This window comes from Akebia trifoliata, unplaced genomic scaffold, assembly GCF_017979445.1.
Source record: "Akebia trifoliata isolate Shusen 1 unplaced genomic scaffold, ASM1797944v1 Contig00918, whole genome shotgun sequence".
NCBI lineage: Eukaryota > Viridiplantae > Streptophyta > Magnoliopsida > Ranunculales > Lardizabalaceae > Akebia > Akebia trifoliata.
Genome location: NW_028237334.1, coordinates 1 through 17127, shown reverse-complemented (window position 1 = coordinate 17127; position 17127 = coordinate 1). Strand labels below are relative to the sequence as shown.

Sequence of the window (17127 nt, the reverse complement as noted above, 5' to 3'; positions counted from 1 at the left end):
GGTCTATATGGTCTAGAGATCATCCTCACCAAAAATCAGTCTATTTTGAAACTTCTAACTCGTTAAAAGTAGTTTTTTTTTTTTTAAAGGGACAATTTACGGTTCTTGAACTTGTTTTGATAGGGTTAGAAGTTTCAAGATGTGCTGATTTTTTGTGAAGATGATCTCCTCATTGTAGAGATCATTCTCACCAAAAATCAACTCATTCCAAAAAATTTAACCCATATAAGACAAAATAATTTAGTTATGGTGTGGGTTTATTAATTTGTGAGGTGTTTATATACTTATCATGGGATATAAGAGGTAATATCCTTTAAAGAATAAGGGCATACTTGTCCATGTTCAAAAAAACAAAAGGCATACTTGTCCGTGTTGAAAAAAGCGAAGTGCTTACCGCTTCAGCACTTTTTTTCAGCATTAAAATAGTGCTGAATTTTTTTCACTTATTTTCAGCAATAAGCACGAGTAAACAAACGTGCTATTTTGACAAAAGTGCTGAATTTAATTTTTTTCAGCAATAAGCACTGAAATATAGCGCAAACAAACACCACCTAAGTTTTACCACACACTTTAACAAACGTTTTTTGTCCTACATGGATTAGAAGTTTTGGAATGAGCTGATTTTTGGTGAGGATGATATCTATGATTAGAAGATCATCCTCCCCAAAAATCAGCCCATTCCGAAATGTTTAGCCCCATGTTACACGTGAAAAATCGTGGACCGTCCATTTTTTGTAAATCAATTTTGATGGGGTTAGAAGTTTTGGAATGAGCTGATTTTGGGTGAGGATGATCTCCTCACCATAGAGATCATCCTCACCAAAAATCAACTCATTCCGAAACTTCTAACCCATGTAAGACAAAACGCGTTTGTTAAAGTGTGTGGTAAAACTTAGGGTGCCGAACGGGACCCATATATATATATATATATATATAGGATCAGGTTCAAACGACAACCATTTCAACACACATATAGACAACGTGTTTTGTCTTATATGGGCAAAAAATTTTGGAATGGGCTGATTTTTTGTGAGGATGATCTCTGTGGTGAGGAGATCATCCTTGCCAAAAATCAGCTCATTATGAAACTTCTAGACCGTCCAATTTTTGTTGAAAAATTATAGACCGTCCAATTTTTGTAAATCAATTTTGATGGGGTTAGAAGTTTTGGAATTTGATGATTTTTTGCCAGGATGATCCTCTCATCACAGAGATCATCCTCACAAAAAATCAGCCCATTCCAAACATTTTTGCTCATATAAGACAAACACGTTGTCTATATGTGTGTCGCAATGTGTGTTGCAGGAACCGACCCATATATATATATATATATGGGAAATGTTCAGCACCCTAAGTTTTACCACACACTTTAACAAACGTTTTTTGTCCTACATGGGTTAGAAGTTTTGGAATGGACTGATTTTTGGTGAGGATGATCTCTATGATTAGAAGATCATCCTCCCCAAAAATCAGCCCATTCCGAAATGTTTAGCCCCATGTTTACACGTTGAAAAATTGTGAACCGTCCATTTTTTGTAAACCATTTTTGATGAGGTTAGAAGTTTTGGAATGAGCTGATTTTTGGTGAGGATGATCTCCTCACCATAGAGATCATCCTCACCAAAAATCAGCCCATTCCAAAACTTCTAGCCCATGTAAGACAAAACACGTTTGTTAAGTGTGTGGTAAAACTTAGGGTGCTCAACGGGACCCTATATATATATATGGGTCCCGTTCGCCACCCTTAGTTTTACCACACACTTTAACAAACGCGTTTTGTCTTACATGGGTTAGAAGTTTCGGAATGAGCTGATTTTTGGTGAGGATGATCTCTATGGTGAGGAGATCATCCTCACCAAAAATCAGCTCATTCCAAAACTTCTAACCCCATCAAAATTGATTTACAAAAAATGGACGGTCCACGATTTTTCAACGTGTAAACATGGGGCTAAACATTTCGGAATGGGCTGATTTTTGGAGAGGATGATCTTCTAATCATAGAGATCATCCTCACCAAAAATCAGCTCATTCCAAAACTTCTAACCCATGTAGGACAAAAAACGTTTGTTAAAGTGTGTGGTAAAACTTAGGGTGCTGAACATTTCCCTAAGTTTTACCACACACTTTAACAAACGTTTTTTGTCCTACATGGGTTAGAAGTTTTGGAATGAGCTGATTTTTGGTGAGGATGATCTCTATGATTAGAAGATCATCCTCTCCAAAAATCAGCCCATTCCGAAATGTTTAGCCCCATGTTTACACGTTGAAAAATCGTAGACCGTTTCTTTTTTTGTAAACCATTTTTGATGGGATTAGAAGTTTTGGAATAAGCTGATTTTTGGTGAGGATGATCTCCTCACCATAGAGATCATCCTCACCAAAAATCAGCCCATTCCAAAACTTCTAACCCATGTAAGACAAAACGCGTTTGTTAAAGTGTGTGGTAAAGCTTAGGGTGTTGAACGGGACTCATATATATATATGGATTTGGATCCGTATACTCATAAAGTTACAACGTGTTTTGTCTTATATGGGAAAAAATGTTTGGAATGGGCTGATTTTTTGTGAGGATGATCTCTATGGTGAGGAGATCATTCTTGCCAAAAATCAGCCCATTATGAAACTTCTAGCCCCATGTTTATAAGTTGAAAATTTTTAGACCGTCCAATTTTGTAAATCACTTTTGATGGAGTTAGAAGTTTTGGAATGGAATGATTTTTTGCAAGGATGATCCCCTCACCACAGAGATCATCCTCACAAAAAATCAGCCCATTCTGAACGTTTTTAACCGTATAAGACAAAAACGTTATAGATTTATGTGTCTACGGATCCCCACCCTATATATATATATATATATATATATATAGGGTCCCGTTCGCCACCCTTAGTCTTACCACACACTTTAACAAACGCGTTTTGTCTTACATGGGTTAGAAGTTTCGGAATGAGCTGATTTTTGGTGAGGATGATCTCTATGGTGAGGAGATCATCCTCACCAAAAATCAGCTCATTCCAAAACTTCTAACCCCATCAAAATTGATTTACAAAAAATGGACGGTCCACGATTTTTCAACGTGTAAACATGGGGCTAAACATTTCGGAATAGGCTGATTTTTGGGGAGGATGATCTTCTAATCATAGAGATCATCCTCACCAAAAATCAGCTCATTCCAAAACTTCTAACCCATGTAGGACAAAAAACGTTTGGTAAAGTGTGTGGTAAAACTTAGGGTGCTGAACATTTCCCATATATATATATATATATATATTCCTGACTTTGGTAGAAGCAATTAAGGAATTACAAGTTATACGCAACATGCAACTATACAGAGGGAGGGTGTGAACAAGAAGATTGGAAGTTACATATAGTGTTTTCGTTCTAAACCGTGTATCCAAACTACGAGAGAAAGAGAGAATCTTGATTTCCGATTACATATGCTTCATTGGCCATATCGCTGGATCTTGATTTTCCATTCGTCAGAGTTTGATCAACGTTTCGAAAAAGGGCTGTTGCTACTATGATTTTTTTCCCCTTAACTTGTTGTGCGGGAGAAGAGGCGATTGATGTGGCATAACCTCAAGATGTGTGTTGGTAAAATCCGATGGCAATAATGGTCATTCGTATACTTCTCTCCCACTAACAACCGTGGGAGAGCCAGACTTTATAAAATTTTAAAAAATCCACTTTCCTACTAAAAATATAGATGGAAACCTAAAAATGCTAAAACGTGTTATTTATATGTGCTTGTATGAAATTATGAATTAAAAGAAATATTAAAATATGTTCGGATCGAATCTTATTCGAAGCGAATTGGGAAACATCCGAATCCAATCCAAAAATACAATTTTTAGATGTTTTCTAGATCGAATTGTTTCGGACGTCAGGTTTGGGATCATTGCCAACCCTAATTTTCATACGTTAGTTCATATGAATGGGCATGGAAAATGTGTGAGTCCAATGTCTAATAATTTATGATCAAGTAGTTGGCCAAACATTTCAATGTCATTGGGTCATTGTGCCACGTGTCAAATTTGATTGGGAAAGTGATTTTAAACTTTCTGTGTTTGATGAATCTTTAAAAAAGTGCTTCTATGAACAAAGGCAAAATCGTATTGGGTTACGCTAGGGTGAAAAAAAACACTTTTAACAAGTATTTAATACCAAAAAAAAAAAAAAAAAAAGCCCAAAGTGGAAGTGAGGATAAAATCATTTATACTCCTAAAAAATCTCCACATTTTTTGTTATAAGATATAGGGGAACGAATTTACAGTTAAAAAATCCCATATTGTTGATTAAGTTTCTATTAGATTAACGGATGAAAAAAAAATTATATGTTACCATGGTCAAAAAATGTTATTGGATGTTTGATAAAATTCCAATAAGAAATGGATTAATATGATCTCATAGCATGTTTTCAAAGCATAAAAAGTTTGTTTAAATGACATTTAGAAATGGGTTAGTATGCACTCATAATATACAATCAAAAGATAAATATAATAACGTGTATTTTTTAGATTTATTGATGATGTGAGGTCTTATCTTGAGGTCACTTCAGCATTATTCTTCCTTTTTCTTTTTCTTTTTTTTTTTTTTTTTTTTAAGATTTTATGAGTCTAATCTTAATTATTAACAACTACTCAAATTGTTCGACAGGGTGTTATAATGTTGAGATTAGAATCTGAACTTACACTTAATAATGTTTTGAAGAGAGTGTTTTAATCGTTAATTGGCGAGTGATAAAAATTTTAGAAAATAGGGTGTGATGAGTAAAAGGTGGGGATCCAAATAGCAACTCTCTTTAAAAATTAGATTGGCTTCAAACAAAGTGGAATGGGAAACCATATTTGTTTAATCCAAACCAAAGTGAAATGTCATCTTCAACTGTTTGTAAAAAATGCTTGATTTTTCTATAAAAATTCAATATCTTCGAACTCCTCAATATTTAGCTAAAAATTTTGATTTATGTGGTAATCCTTATTTCTAAAATCTTTTTAACAAGAGGCTGAAGGCAAGGGTATGTCAGATATGGAGATTTCTTTAACTCTAGGTTTTTGTCTTTATTGAAATCTTTGAGTTATTTATTCTTTTGATTAGTTGTTGTCACTCCAACATCGATGTAACGTCTATCAAAGACACTCTGATGATTAATTTATAAGATTTAAAAAAAAAAATAGTAATCAAGTTGAAAAGTGTATTTAACAGAGTTCTAGGTCTCTGGCATATTCTACGGGTCGATGTTACACCTCAAGCATTCCAGTTTACACCACAGCATCCTACTCAAGGCATGCAAGTTATGCATCGAACCTGTTTGAACTCTTGCCATATTTCCTAGGGCAATGCCACACAATCGGACCAAAGAGCCTTTTAGCTTGGACAATTGGCTCCGCGATTTAAAGATTATGTCATTAATTCAAAAACAGAATGAGTATCACCAAAAGCGTGATGTACGTAAGTGTCAGAAATATAACCATTCTTAGAACTTATTCTAATTAAGAAGTGTATAGGGTCCCCCAAGAAACTTGAAAAAAAAAAAAAAAAAAAAAAAAAGAGAAAGAAAATGATTGTTGTTTATCTTTTATTTTTTATTTTTTTTTGTTACGCAAGCAAGATTAGTATTCATTAATTAGTAGGTGAAGATGGGTTTTGAATCAGTCATGAATCAACCCACAAATACTTAAACCACTTTATTAAATTGGCGCCGTCATGATAATTGTTAATTTGATATTAATTGCATGATCCAGAAGGTCAATCCACCTCCATTGGAATTGATCAAAATAAACATCGATGGGAACACAAAAAGTTCATGGAATCTCAAGTTTTAGGAAGGCTTAATTAATTGTACTTCTCTTCCCACCTCAGGTCTTTATTAGTGTCCAACTTGTATTTATGATAATCGAGATACGAGTAAAAAGTATTTATGATTATGCGTACAACCTCGACGTCAGAAATGTGAGAATTGTAGTAAATTCCAATGTTACCCCGAGTATTACTCTTATTTTTATGTATCATCCTCCTCCTCAAGTAAGTACAAAATTTGGGAACAATAGAACAAATCATATTCTTATAATCAATTTTATTTAAAACCATACCTTCTCATGTTCTAAAATTGTTCATATGAGCACTCAAATGAAGGAATCATTTTCTTTTATTCAGTTCTACTTGAAGTCTTTATGTTCTTCTAAAAGTGGACATGAGTACAACTAACTTATTGAGACCCATTTCTCCCAAATATTATATCAAACCACATGGCAATAGCCAATATGTTATTAAATTATAATCAGCCATGAGGGACCCATTGCCGTCTAGGATTGACTAAGGTTTTGAAAATGGGCGGCTATCAAACTTCCACACCCAATTCCCCAAATTTAAAATTCAAAATTCAATGGTGAAAAGTAACATTTTGGGGATTTTTTTAGAGTTGCTAATGGCACCCTAAATTTTACTTATTATACCCCAATTAAAAATTTAAAAACAAAAAAAAAGTGAATGATTTAAATTAAGTAAAAGTTGGGGTGCCAATAGAAAATATTTTTCTTCTTCACTAGATTTGTATTTTTTGGGGGTTTAGGGTTGTTCAAATTGTTAGATGCATCAGTTTTTGTTCTTCGATTTTAATTCTAGTTTTGTTAAGTCTGCATCCACAATTAATGTCACAGTTTCAAATCTTTTGAGAAATCTTTTTGAAATTAAGCTATAATTTAATCTTAATTTGATCATAAAACAGAGATGCTCTGTGGTGGTAAAATGAGTTATGCAATCCTCGCTCGCTCGTGTACTCGAGAAATCCTTTTAAGAGTTGGATCTCCTCCTCATATGTTTATAAACACTGAGACAATTGATGTGGATCATAAGAAAATGGAGGATTTTTTCTCTTGGATTGGTTCATTTCTAGGTTGAAGTTTATGATCGAGGACTAGTGGGCATGTTTCAATGATGGATCTGTCTACAGTAACAGTGGAGATGATGGTCGATGGGGCTTCAACAATGAGGGTACTGGAGTATTTGTTTGGATCATCAGACGAAGTTGATGGAGAGTCTGTGATATGATCTTCTTTAGTTTCTTCGTCAAATTCTTGTTTTGAAATTGTTTGAACAAGTGGAATAATGTTTTGCAATGTTGAGATAATTATTTGAGCCAAACATTTGTATTATTTGAATAATATGTTTTAAACTTTAATTTGGGTGTGATAAACAATTTAAGAAATTGGGATATAATTAGTAAAAGTTGGGATTCCAATAGTAACACTCTTTTTTTTTTTCAAAGTTAATAAAATTGTCCTTTACAACCCTGAAGCATCGGATCATGTTTTTGGATGACTCTGAGTAAGGGTGAATTAAATGAATAACTTAGAATCGTGCTGGGGTGACACAGGATTTATTGTGATTCTCACAAGTCTGACGTGGACAGGCATACATAATCGTAAATGGTCTTTACTCGTATCGCAAGGAAACACATCTATAGTTATGTGCATATCCCATGTCAGACTTGTGAGAATCATAGTAAATTCTTTTTGTCATTTCAACATTTTTCAATAACTTATCGCTCTTCATGGTGAAAAACTAAATCTTCAAAAAAGATGAGCATATAATTAAAATATATTTTATATTTGAGTCTTGCTAGAGTAACACTGAAATTGACACCGTTTGCGACATTGGTGTCCATAGAATCATAGATACTGCTCACTTGTATCTCGATGAAAAGCATCTATGGTTCTATGGACACATCCACATCAGCAATGTCCCAAAGAAGTCCATTTCAATGTTACTTCAGCATTTTCCTTTATATTTTTATAATAAAAAGGATCTAACTGGATTAATTTTATTAATTAGTCATAGTCATTAAATTAGTGATTATATAGTTGAAAAAACCCTAATTAATTTAACTGTACATGACAAAGTAAACCCTAATTAATTTAACTGTACATGACAAGGTCTTAAACTAATAAAGATAACAAACTCTCTCTCTCTCTCTCTCTCTATATATATATATACAAAGCACATCCCCATCAAAGCAAATAAAAAAAAAAGGTAAAAAAGAAGAACTATTTACATCAGAAAGTATGCCTCTCTCTCCTTCTCGGGATCACCAACTCCTGCACAAATTTATAAAAAATTAAATTAAAAAAGAAGAGAGATAGAGGGATAGAGAGCGGCTATTCCCACGCCTAACTTTTCCAAACGCCACATCAACTGTGAACAATTTTAATATGGAATTGGTGTGGCATTAGTAACTCTCAAAAAAATATTCCCAAATCCAAATCAAACTTGATCCAGGACTAGAAAGTAGAAACAAGAAATTAACAAGAGGGTAGAACAGTAATTTTGTTTAGGGACTTTTAGGTTTACCTTCTGCCCTTTTTCTTTCTTTATTATTACTGTAAAAACTAAAAAGGATTCAAAATTCCCGCGAAGATCAAAATCCACGAAGACCGAAGACCTCTTTTTTTTTTTTTTTTTTTTTTAAGAAATTCAAGAAATAAAAATAAATAAATAACTAGAAAAAATATGAAAGAAGATCAAAATCCAGACAAGAAAACACGCTCTAATCTACTTCTTTGAATCGAGAAATTCTAATAAGAAGGGATTGAGGAATTAATGAACTTTTTGGACCTTTTTCAGCGAAAAGATTTGCCTCTGAGAGGTAGAGACGGCAAATCTCGCCTTTGAAAACTCAGAGCTCCAACATTCGATTTCAAACTGAATAAAGAGAATTTCTCTATCTTCTCTACAATTCCAATATCTTCTCCAAGGTGTGTATATTCTTCTTTGATCTTCAAGATTCGACGATCGATAATCCGTTGTAAATCATTCTTACACACAGATCTCGGTGATTCCATGTCCTCTGAAGATCCTACGCTTTCTTGCTCACATTCAAGTTCCGTAAACCTCTTCAACTTCCCAGAAAAGCTTCGATCAATCCCTCTCCCTGAAATTTTCTCCATCTCAGAACGAGGAATCTCTTTCAGTTCTTGGTTTGCTGGAATTAAAGTCATAACTTCGATCTCAAAAAACTAAAGAACCAAATTCAGAAAATTAGGGTTTTCGATTGAGAGAACCTTTGAAGAAAATTATGCGATTTAGAGAGGGAATTTCGTGTTGGAGTGTGAATAGATATGCATTTTTATAGTTCATCTCGCTTTAGGACAAATGGAAGATAACACGTGGCAATCATAGGTGACGTGTCAGGAGGTTAGTTGAGTAATTGGTGGACAAGTCTAAGTTGTTGACGGTGTTTTGGAGGAAGTTCGGATCTTTGGTTTTTTTTTATTGCCACGTCAGATGACAACCTCACTTAGTGCCAAATCATCGAGATTCTAGTCAAGGTGAGGATCTTAAGATTTTTTTTGGCTGATTTATAGGTGTCACTCCACATTTTGTAAATTGATAGTACCCCCCTAGACTTAGGACTTAGGTATTCTCGAAGAGACTGATATAAATACTTTAAATGCCCTCATCTTCAACTTTAGGTGCTAACTTCTTTTAACTATCAAAAGGGCTTATTTGTAATTTAAAATATTAATCAAAGGATTTTTTAATATTTCATAGTAAAAATGATATTTTTATAATTTTCAAAACTAAACAATGTGATTATAGAGTCAATATTATAATTTTCCTTATTTTAATAAAAATAACCTTGATTATATTAAATTTAAATATAAAGGTGGGGGCGTTTGTGAGATATACATTTTGGTCTTCAATCACTTTTACACCGCCTTCTCTAATTATAATAGTAAAGATTATTATTATGTAAGGGATTAGTGGTTGGCAAGTGAAGATGTGTTCAAATCTTTGAACTTGAGTGACAGAGACCAACATCGTTTTGAAATGTAGTGCTAATGACATAAGCAATAATAAGAGAATTTTTCTCTCTCCTGACCATGGTAAAAAAAATTGAAATTTCTTAGTAAGATCATTTTGTCATATTCAAAAAATATGATCCAATACAAAATTGTTGTAGAGGATGAAATTCTATGAATTTCAAAAAATATTAAAAAAATTATTTTTCACCGTTGTATTTGAATTTTAAATTTGGGTGCTCGGTAACCATCCATTTTCAACACTATTTATTAAGCTCGAAAAAAAAAAATTGATACCATGAAATTTTTCGTAATATTTAAAAGGTTGTGGTGTTCGATTGCCAATATGATAATCCATATGAATCCAACAATACATTTTAAAATTTAAAATCTAAAAATAAAGATTTTTGGGCGGTGTTGGTCTGTGAGCAAACAATCACTCCATTGAACCTATGACACAAACAACACTCCATACGTTTCATCAACTTAGTCAAGTTGACATCATCAACTTGAAATTAGGGTTTGTTTTACCCACGTCTTTCATCGTACTTCTATCTCTTTCAACCTTTAAATCTTAAGAATAATATTAAATTTTTGAAGACGGAGAAAGATGGAATTTTTTTAATAAAAAAATAGTTAGAAATAATTTACCTTAAAGATTAAAAACTTGAAGATGACAGATTTTGTGAGAGAAAAATCAAGAGATTTTAGTTAGAAGTTGAAAACAAGAATATTTAGATCAGTTTATATTGGTCTCCTAAAAAAAGTCCTAGGCAATAGCGCATGTTATCAGCTTGAAAACACGATGGTCTCTCTATTATTAACCAAAACATGGAGGGGCATATCTAGATCACCCCTTTTTTTGTCCACTAATCCATTATATCGTGGGAAACCACCATATTAATTAATTAATTTGTTTTTATATACTGGAACTCACCCAATGCCAATGGTGCATGTTTCCACTAATCCATCAATGTGCCATGAAGGAATAGTTTTGAGTAAATCTTAGACCTCCACGCGTCAAATTTTCATTTAGCAAATTAAATATTTCATTGATCTCCACGTGGCAAAGTATTAGAGGATAAGGAGGCAATTTGTAGCCTGAGTTTGAAACCCAAGTTGCCCACCTCAACTTCGAAATTGTGGGGGTGTGGAAGAACAAGTGGCGCAAAATTTCAGTAGCAAATCTTTATGGTTCTGTTATCAGTCAATTTAAAATTTTAAAATGATTATTAGTGGTTCTCATGGTATACTCATAGTTGTATGATTGCCTTGTGAAACAATTATTTAAAAATGGGCGTTTTACTTGCACCCACCATTTGTGCTCTATACGTCCACGTGAAAGAAAATTATAATAATTAAATTAATTCTAACAAAAATCTTTTCAAACCCACTTTAAAAAATTATAAATAACTTTTATTTGTAAAAAAATTTAATAGAAATCTATCTAAAAAGATTCAATAGAAACTTATTGATTGTAATATATATATATATATATATATATATATATATATATATATATATATATATATATATATATATATATAACCTATCGAGTTATTTTACGTAGATCAAATAGATTCCTATTGAACTATTTTGATAATTTCGGTATCGAATGAAGTTTCATTTGATTTTATATTTATTGTTGAGATTTTCTAATTCCGAACAAGTTGAGGTTTCAATTGTCATTTCTATCTTGTTTTGCAAGTTCTAAGAATATTGTTTTTTGTACTGTAAATCCTAATTGAAATTCTCATAAAGGAAGAAGATTATGCTGCAGAGAGAGAACAATTCATCTTTGTCAAGGAACATATCTAAATGACTTTTTTTTTTCTTTCACTAAATAATTTTATCGTGGGAAATTAACAACCATATCAACTAATTTAATAATTTTATATATTAGGATACCATTCAACGTGCCTTGAGGGAATAGTTAGTCTCAGCTTTGAATCAAATGAGGCAGATTCAGTCACTCACGTCAACGTGAACACCAAAACAATTTGATTCTATCCTTCATCTCCACATGTCAATTTTTCCATTCAGCAAATTAAATTTGAACATTAGTCCCCACGTGGTCATGTGAGGTGCGATTTGTGGCCTATGTTTAGAGAAGTGGCTTGAAATATCCGTAGCTATTCTTTATGATTCTGTTATCAGTCAATTTATAAACATTTAAATCATTAAATAAAAGATTCTCAGAGCTTATCAATACATACTCTTAGGGTTGTATGATTGCCTCTAGAAATGTTTTTCGGAAAATGAAATCTTGACAAAATGAAATCCACCATTTGATTATTAAACCTAAGCAGCACAAATGATACATTGGAGCTCTCTTAGGGAGCCCCTATTTGGCTTAGATAAGAGGTTTTTATTAGTGCGTTAGTTTGCTGACCAAACTTCCCATCTTAAAGTCCCATCTCATCTACCAGAATATAAAGCTAATACACCTCCAATTGTGCCAAAGTTTATGTGTTAAATCAGCTATCGAGGGCCACCTGCACCTAAATTTATTTTTGGGAGGAGAAGATAACAAAACTATTACTTTTGGGGGGGCTCTAGAGTAACCGCAAGAGAAGAAAGTGGAAAATTCATTTTCCCAAACAATTTCCTTCCCCTGAAGAAAATTGCCATAAGCAAGAAATTGAACAGTTAAGAAAAAATATTTACACACCAAAAAAATTACAGTTCCAATAATAGACATTTTCCTGCCATTATATGGCCAATTGAAAATCAGGATTTTTTTTTTTTTGTTTTTTAACGAGTGAATCATGAATTGTATATAGGTGACAGTCGTGCAATGGAAGCCTAAGATCGCAACAAGAGAGTATTGTAAAACAAATCCAAATGCACAAGAAGCTTAACCACAAAATGAAACAAAATGAAATAATAGAACTTTTGTTGAAAATAGTGAAAAATTCAAATCCCCAACCAACCTATGGAACCAGAACCACAAAATCGATGCCCTTCCAACCTAACCTGTGGAACCGAAAAGCATGATTAAAATCTCTTTGGAAATAGGAGGGTCCTCACAACTGCACCTAATATTTCTTTTTTTCAATTTGCAAAGCAATTGTTCTTGTAGGCGTCTGAAAAACAAAACTAAGATCAAGAAGGTTTGTAACATAAACCAAGTAAAACTTCTGGAAATCTACTAGAACTAAGACAAAGTACCCAACAATAAATATCACGATCTGTGTTTGCGAGATAACTAGGAGGAACAAAAAGGAGGAAAATAGTTTTTTTTTTTTTTTTAACTCAGAAAGAAAGATGCATTTTATCACCACTAATGAAGAAAGGCTCAATCCTCATCCTCCTCATCTCCATCACCACCAGCGGCCTTCTTTGCAGCTGCCTTCTGGTTCTTTCGCTTCACTCTTCCCGGGCGTCCACCTCCAAGGGGACTTGTGAGCGAGAAGTCAATGTGCTTCTGTGAGTCAACCCTAACCATGAAAGACGGGATGTTGACCACCTGCCTCCCCACCCTGCCCACCCAAATAAAATACATTTCCACATCAAAAGTTCCAATCTTCAAAATGTGATGTAACATCCATTAGATTTAGTAATACAAACGTTATATCTGTTTATAAATGTGGCATTATGTTTAAGTAATTATAAGAGTCAAATTACAAGCATATACCGAATTTAAAACAAAATAACGAATCAGAAATTTATATCGCAAATTGAAAAGCATGTCTAGTATATTATAAAATGCTCAAAATAACAGGTAAGATACCAATAGGATTTGATAGGAAGAGTCAGCAAGTAAAACCATGGCTCACTTAATCAAGTTATTAACATCACAAGCATCTGTGTCACTTATGCATTGCGGTTGTCAACACAAATCCTTTTCTATCATTGAACACAATCTACAACCCATTTTTTAATGAACGAACCATCCATCCCATGTACCTTCAGATGCTTTCTTACTACCTAAGCCCATTTACATTTTCCCTTTCCCAATAAAGCCTTCAGTACTAGTCACTCAGTTGTTCACAATTGGAGCAATCACAACACATCATTATTACATGCCCAAACTATCCAATCTGATTTTCAGTTATTTCATCTCCTGTTAGGGTTATGCCTGGATCCGCTCAAATATCACCCACCCATCCATCTCAACAACCACATCTCTATCACAATCATTCATTCTAAGAAGATGCTGTCTCTCGGCCATCCAACATTCAGCTCCACAAAGCATTGACAGTTTTATTGTATCCCTATACATTTTTTTCCTTATACATACATCAGACACAATAACCCATAAGCATGCCTCCACATGCACACTAATTGCATGGGTCGAATCCTCACCTATCTATCCATCCTTCATGTATAATATGACTTGACTAGTGTTAAGTGGTATCGTAAGGCATTTCTTCCGCATAAACTTTCAAGGTAATTCTGGCTTTAAATTAACCTCTCTAGTTCATCGACCAATACTAAATCAACAAATAGCATATATTAAGGGGCTTATCTTTGAATTTGAGCAGTTAATCCATTCATAACTATTGCAAAATGACAGCTTGGAATTCTTGGCTCGACCCATTGTATCAGGATACTCCTTTGCAAACACCACCAATTGTTCAAACCCTACTTACATTTTTTTTATAAGTATACCCAAGTTACAATTACATCATCACACATGTCCTTAATACTGCCAATATACCCGCCTAAGACTCTTTTTCAATTACAAATCATGTGTTGATTGTTATTAGTTTTTAAATTCCTCCATTATTCTCCTATAGACTTCTCCGAGATGACTTATGATGTGCCTTGCCCGAGAAGCCCAATTTCCAATCTTTAGGACTTCTAGGGTGTTCAAATTTAGATGCATGTATACCAAGGCAACATGCGTCCAACTCAAAGTCAAGTGCAAATATTTGTAGCTAGTATAGCTCCCTCCTGGAAGACTAGGATTCTAGGTACTTGATTGATTTAAGAAGCAGGAGGTTATGAGAATCAACAGAAGTATTGAAAACAAAGACAAAAATTCATTACAATGGACCCAGAAGAATGGTGTAACTGGGGGTTGTCTTCAAGAAGATTGGTCATCTTGAAGCCAGCAGGCAATGCAATATGGTTATTCAATACCTATTGAGACAAGTAACTTCAATAGTTGCATTTGTCATTTGGGCTTTTGATACCAAGTTCTGTATATTTGATAAAATTTACTTACCGTTTTGGGCTTTGCCCAAGGTATTTTCTTCTCTTATTTATCTATCTTTTAAAGACAAATTTTTCTCCTTTTGGATTCTTAGATAGAATTCTTGAGCAGCTTTTATGTTTAGTCCTTCTCTTCCACCTATAAACATCCATAATCATTGATGCATGTTATAGTTATGTAGTTAATTTTTTCCTGAAGTAAAACCTGTAATTATTGTAAATCAAATTTTCATTCTTTTAATAAGAAAAAGTTTTCCTAGCTTCTATTTGATCCACTTTTCTTCAGAAGGTCAGTGCCAAAAATTTAATATTTGGAGACATGCTGTAATGCAACCTTTACACTACACATTTTCAGTCCCAAGCCTGGAAAGGGTTACATCAGGTTGGCTGTCAGTATAAAATCTGCAACTCCCTAACGTGGATCCTGACATGGAGGAACATGATTCGTTTAGAAAACCCTAAATGTTTGGGGTTATTGCTTTGATGAATGAGGAGGAGAATAACATGCACCTACGAATGACGCAAGCCCTTTACATGATGTACAACCAAATGTTCCAGATTGAAATAATTAACAAGCAAAATTAAAAGGAAATAATCCACTCAAGAAGCAATATAACATGTGAGCATGGTGAACCACATGTTACATAAAACATAACCCATCATCTTCTTCCGCATTCATTAACCTTAAACAGTAAACTATTGTTCAAAAGCAATCATTAATTCAAAATCACAAGCAACTTCTAGTTTCTTTTGTCATGTATGTTTCTTGATGTATTGAGGATGGTTATCTCAACTGGTCCTTCTTATTAGTACAATTGATCTACTTATCAGAAGAAGAAGGAAAAAAAAAAAAAGCAATAGTAATAATTAAAAAAAAGCCCAATAATCAACATATTTGGTATAAAACCTAAACTTCAAAACATGGCAAAGAACACATACGACAACATGGATGTTTATCTTGACAAGATCATAGTTTATACCTGATATGCCTCTGCCTGATGAGCACACGAGCGTGGTGGATCGACTTCGCCATACCTGACTTAAACACAAGTGTCTGGAGACGTCGCTCAAGGAAGTTCTCCACAGTCAAGGCCAAGACATAATCAAGCTTATTCTGACTCTCATCCAAAAGTCCATACCTATTCATCCTGCGAAGAAGAGCTTCGCCCTCAAAGATTCGGCGAGGATTCTTCTCATCAAGAGTGAGAAGCATTCTTGCATTATTACGAATGCGACTCAAAGCATACTGAACCCTCCACAACTCCCTCTTACATCGGAGCCCATACTCTCCTACGAGCTTTAGCTCCGCATCTAAACGCTCCTTCTCGTATGGACGACGAGGCTTCTTGAAGGTCTTCCCATCTGAAACCATAAAAGAAAATGATTTTCACATAAGAAAAACATTGAACTTTTTGTTTCTATAAAATACCGAACAACGAAGGTGTTCATGTAAAACCCTAATTCTAACTACACTTACTGAGTATGATACAGTGGACTTGCGTCGAGATCAGGTCATGAAACAAAAATCCTAATACAACATTCACAATAAAGATAACAGAATACGATTTTCACACAAGAAAATGTTAGAATTCGGGTTTTACATTAACACCTTTGTTGTTTGAAATGTTATGGATACACAAATTTAACTATACTCTCTGAGTAAATACAGAGATCTTGAGTCAAGATCAGATCATGAAACTAAACTCCTAATACATCGTTCAACGATACAGATAACAGAAGATGATTTTCACACTAGAAAAACCTTAAATTTGTGTCTCTATAACATTTCGGGTAACGGAACTGTTCATATAAAACCCTGATCCTAACCTTAACTACTTACTGAGTGAGATACAGCGATTATGAATACAGATCAGATCGAGAAACAACAACAACAACAAAAAATAAAAAATAAAAATAATAATTAAACATTCAACGATACATAGAACACTAAAACATGTAATTAACGAGAGAATTTCAACGATCTAACAAACTACAAAGTAGATCCAAAAAAAACGACATTTTGATTAAAGAAAACTTAAAACTTTCTGAGAGATTTTGATCAAAGGAAACTTAAACTTTCTGAGATAAAAAAATCTCAAAAACAGCTAAAACTGGAGATCGATAATCTTGAATCTTCTTATGAGATACTGAAAGAAATCGTGATCTGAA

At 33.7% G+C, this 17127-nt stretch overlaps 1 protein-coding gene across 1 annotated transcript; it reads right to left on the bottom strand.

Annotated features, from left to right (window-relative positions):
• Positions 1 to 12898: 12898 nt before the first annotated feature.
• On the bottom strand, positions 12899 to 16345 carry LOC147380858 (small ribosomal subunit protein uS4y-like). Its single transcript, XM_086431155.1, has 2 exons — positions 15939 to 16345; positions 12899 to 13280 (listed from the first exon to the last, which is right to left on the bottom strand). Exons 1-2 carry the CDS (start codon positions 16328 to 16330, stop codon positions 13097 to 13099), a joined length of 576 nt encoding a protein of 191 aa, XP_086287281.1. The 5' UTR covers positions 16331 to 16345; the 3' UTR covers positions 12899 to 13096.
• Positions 16346 to 17127: the final 782 nt, after the last annotated feature.

Coding starts and splice junctions, on each gene's coding strand:
- LOC147380858 (XM_086431155.1), bottom strand. CDS start 16,330: ATGGTTTCAGATGGGAAGACCTTCAAGAAGCCTCGTCGTCCATACGAG. Junction 13,281..15,938: donor ATCAGGCAGAGGCATATCAG/GTATAAACTATG, acceptor TTGGGTGGGCAG/GGTGGGGAGGCAGGTGGTCA.